The 4,683-nt window shown below is 41.4% G+C and overlaps 1 protein-coding gene across 12 annotated transcripts in view; it reads right to left on the minus strand.

The window, feature by feature from the left end:
• TAF1 (TATA-box binding protein associated factor 1) overlaps nucleotides 1-4,683 on the minus strand; it is a 100,938-nt gene that overhangs the window by 46,078 nt on the left and 50,177 nt on the right. For all 12 annotated transcript variants that reach the window (XM_017516745.2, XM_017516739.2, XM_017516736.2 and 9 more), the window contains exons 29-32: nucleotides 4,332-4,399; nucleotides 2,909-3,031; nucleotides 2,095-2,187; nucleotides 1,927-2,011 (exon numbers count right to left, since the gene is read on the minus strand). In XM_017516745.2, coding sequence (XP_017372234.1) covers nucleotides 1,927-2,011; nucleotides 2,095-2,187; nucleotides 2,909-3,031; nucleotides 4,332-4,399 — 369 coding nt within the window. The remainder of the gene's footprint in view (nucleotides 1-1,926; nucleotides 2,012-2,094; nucleotides 2,188-2,908; nucleotides 3,032-4,331; nucleotides 4,400-4,683) is intronic.

Genomic DNA, 4,683 nt, shown 5'->3' on the forward strand with positions numbered 1-4,683 from the left:
TTTCACCATATTGACCAGGATGGTCTCGATCTCTTGACCTCGTGATCCACCCGCCTCGGCCTCCCAAAGTGCTGGGATTACAGGCTTGAGCCACCGCGCCCGGCTTGAACTCTTAAGCTCAAGCGATCTACCCATCTCAGTCCCCCAAAGTGTTAGGAGTACAGGCATGAGCCACCATGGCCAGCCCCACTCTAATTTGGATATACTGTCCTGTGGCACTCTGTGCATGCTTATAGCAATAAAATGTAAGTACTATAATTTTCCTTTTCTGTTTCCCCAACTAAACTTAACTAATCTGGGGCAAAGACCATATCTAATTTTATATTTGTAACATCTATCAGTGCCAGCACATATAATTACTCAAGGTTTGCTTAACAATTGCGTCATTCAAAACTGAATTATTATCCTCTGAAACATAGGCAGAAAGAATGAATTTAAAAAAAAACAAACAAAAAAAAAAAAACCAACCATTAGCTCATTTAAGAAGCCTTCCCTAACACTCAGGTTAAGATATTCCTTGCTCTCGTCTGATGCACTTTGTATATACTTCTATTACAACCCTTGTTAAGCTGCATTTTACTTATTTATTTATAGAGACAGGGTCTTGCTGTCACCCAGGATATAGTGCAGGGGCATGACCATAGCTCACTGCAGTCTTGAACTCCTGAGTTCAAGCAATCCTCCTGCTTTAGCCTCCCAAGGAGCTAAGACTTCAGGCACTCACTACCACCTTCTAGCTAGTTTTTTAAACAGACGAGGTCTTGCTATGTGTGCTCAGACTGGTCACAAACTCCTAGCCTCAAACAATCCTCCACTTCAGCCTACCAGTGTTGAGATTATAAGCATGAGCCACCGTGCCTGGTTCCAAGCTGCATTTTAATTGTCTCTTTCCACCAACTGGATTATGAAATACTTGAGGACAGTGACTGTCTTTCCTATCAGTAGCCTAAGCAGCTAGCACAGAGTCTGGCATATGTTATTAAATCAACTCATGTACTGAGGAAAACTGCATGTACCAAGGAAGCTCACCATAGTCTACAGCTACCCATTTCCATAAACTCCATCTAAGGGCCTGGGGCACAGTTGAGTTTTCGCATCCCAGGAAAAAGCAGTGATGCCTCAAAGACCAAAGTAATATCCATTTGATTTTTATTCTCACCTCATTTTTCTGTGCCTACCAAGGTTTCAAAAGTAAGCATATATTACTTTTTCATCATTAAAGGCTAATGGCAATCTTTATACAACATACACACTAAAATATATGCTTTCTTTAAAACAAAACAAAACAAAAAGACTGGCCTGGTGTGGTGGCTCATGCCTGTAATCCCAGTACTTTGGGAGGCCAAGTCAGGTGGATCACCTGAGGTCAGGAGTTTGAGACCAGCCTGGCCAATATAGTGAAATCCCATCTCTACTAAAAATATGTAAGTTAGCTGGGGGTGGTGGCGGGCACCTGTAATCCCAGATACTCAGGAGGCTGGGGCAGGACAATCGCTTGAACCCAGGAGGTGGCACTTGCAGTGAGCCAAGATTGTGCCATTACACTCCAGCCAGTGCGACAAGAATGGAACTATCTTAAAAAGAATGTCATTCAACTCATTCTGCTGTCACTGCTCAAGGCTTCTTTATGCACATAAATTTTAATAATGCTGGCCAGGAGCGCTGGCCCACACCTGTAATCTCAGCATTTTGGGAAGCCTAGGTGGGAGGATTGCTTGAGCCCAGCGTGGGCAAAATAGCAAAACCCTGTCTCTACCACAGACACAAAAAAAGAACTTGGCACCGTGGCAGGTGCCTGGTTCAGTGAACTATGATCACACTCCAGCCTTGGCAACAGAGCAAGATCCTGTCTCAAAAAAAAATTTTTTAATAATGCTAACTAATGTTAGATAAAAAAAAAAAAAAAAAAAAAAAAGAAATACTCACCATTATACTTAACACTGTTGGCCAGAATAAGGTTTACATCATCTAGAAAGCTCTCCCGACTCTGATACTTGTGTTTGGAGATGTTCTGTGATGAAAATAATCAGGCACTCAGATACACACACAAAGTCACTTGATTGTAAAAAGGCATTCAGATCAAATCACACTCACCTTACGTATGGTCTCTAAATCCATTGGACTGACAATCACTTTGTAATAATCTGGAACAAACTTCTTATTAACTGGGTGATGAAATGGCCAAGACTAGTAAATAGAAAGCATAGGAAATTAAATGGAAACCACTCTTAAGAATTTCTCTACCTTTGTTGGGTCACAAATATTCCTGAAAAAAAGCTATGGACTCTTTTCCCAGAAAAACACAGTCATACAAAATGTCTGTATATAATGTAAGGGATTCATAGATTCATTTAAGATTTCTATGCCATGATAGGGTAAGAACACTTGCTCTATAGTCGTAATCAAAATTCCTTATTCCCTAGTCCCATCCAGAAGTTTTATAGCATTACACATGTAGAACACACTCCTATAGTGTAACAGGAAACTCATTTGAGAATTCCTGGGGAGGATCACTATAACAATAAAAAATCGAAATAAAAGACAACCAACAGTTGCTAATTATCGAAGTATCATTTGCCTAGAAGCACCTCTAAATCAAAAGCCTTGTATTAGCAAGCATCCTCTCTCTACAGGGCTATTCAGGAGCATTCTTAGTATTGAATGTCAACAACAGGAAGCAGAAACCTCCCTATATCCAAAGATTCCTGGCCTCTTTGATTTCAATGATAATGTACTCTTTAAAAAAAAGACAATGTACAAATACAGCTAAAAGGTCAATATGTAAAATCACACACTAGTCACAACTGACATAAACCACCCAGACTCCAAAATACATACATACGTAAACCCTATATATCTTTCCTTCCCCTGCACAATCCTCACAATATTTAGCACAGAGACAGCTTACATCTGGAACTGCCATCATTTTCTGGGTGACGATGTTGTCCAGAATGAAAGAAAATGCCACCTGGTCATCATCATCCAGCAAGGGGTTGATAGCCTTCTCTAAACGAGCTAATTTGTCTTCTTTCTGAAATTAAACAAAGCAAAGCCAAGACAGAGATTTCCCTAAGGTGTGATCACCATAGAAAAATTAAGAGTAATTTAAGGTTCAGCTAGCTATGTATTACCCTTGCCCCAAAAAGTGTTAACTTTGAATTATCTACTGAATGACAACAAGCCAAGATAAATGATGCTGGGCACAGTGGCTCACAACTGTAATCCCAGCACTTTGGGAGGCCAAGGCAGGTAGATCACATGAGGCCAGGAGCTCAAGACCAGCCTGGCCAACATGGCAAAACCCCATCTCTACTAAACACACACCCACCCACACACCCACCCCCCTTTAGCAATTTAGGCTTTAATGTTTTTTTTTTTTTTTTTTGAGACGGAGTTTCGCTCTTCTTACCCAGGCTGGAGTGCAATGGCGCGATCTCGGCTCACCGCAACCTCCGCCTCCTGGGTTCAGGCAATTCTCCTGCCTCAGCCTCCTGAGTAGCTGGGATTACAGGCACGCGCCACCATGCCCAGCTAATTTTTTGTATTTTTAGTAGAGACGGGGTTTCACCATGTTGACCAGGATGGTCTCGATCTCTTGACCTCGTGATCCACCCGCCTCGGCCTCCCACAGTGCTGGGATTACAGGCTTCAGCCACCGCGCCCGGCCGCAATTTAGGCTTTAAGATCATGCTGTTTTTGTTATAAAACTATTGCTGAAAACACTAAACATTATTACTGATTAGTGACTTTTGTATAATGGTGACCTAACCCAATAAATTTATTTTAGATTCTAGAAGGAAAAAGTTTGTATTCCTATTGCTCCAAATCCTCATCAACACTTAGTATTGTCAGTCTTTTTAATTTTAGCCTTTCCAGTGGGTATGTAGTGATATCATGGTTTGAATTTGCATATCCTCAATAATCAATCAAGTTGAGAATCTTTTCATGTTTACTGGCTAGTTATCCTCTTTTGTTAAATGTCTACTTCTTCTTCCTTCCTAAAACACTGACTAGTCTCTTAGCTACAGCTAACTTCCTGGAAAGTCACTTTCCTTTGTCCTTTCTAATGAGTTATGTAGGTGGTGGATCTTAATTCTAACTTAATTAATAGTCAAGATGTCCAGAACAAATAATTTTCTTCTATGGGCCTAGTTTTTTCATCTACAAAAGAGACTGGCCTATGAGTTCTAAAGTTCCTTCCAACTTTCACATATACTAAAGATCTGCTACTCCCACATATACTTTTCCTTCTGTTAAATTCCCTACTTCCCAAACCCTGATATCCCCCACCTTCAAATTCCACTGCCTTTCTCTCATTCTAAATGTCTTACCTCTTTGAGTTTTTCATCACAGAGATCCAGCATGGATTGAGAGATCTGAGTCAATGAGTGTTTTGGCCCTGTAGAGGAACAGTAAGAGATAAGACCATTAAAAATGGGAGGCAAGGCCGAATGCAGTGGCTCACACCTATAATCCTAGCACTTTGGGAGGCCGAAGCGGGTGGATCACTTGAGGTCAGGAGTTCAAGACCAGCCTGGCCAACACGGTGAAACTCCGTCTCTACTAAAAATACAAAAAAATTAGCCAGGAGTGGTGGCGGACGCCTGTGATCCCAGCTACTCAGCAGACTGAGGCAGAAGAATCACTTGAACCCGGGAGGAGGAGGCTTCAGTGAGCCAAGAT

The sequence above is a fragment of the Cebus imitator genome, unplaced genomic scaffold (assembly GCF_001604975.1).
Source record: "Cebus imitator isolate Cc_AM_T3 unplaced genomic scaffold, Cebus_imitator-1.0 Scaffold602, whole genome shotgun sequence".
NCBI classification, from domain to species: Eukaryota; Metazoa; Chordata; class Mammalia; order Primates; family Cebidae; genus Cebus; species Cebus imitator.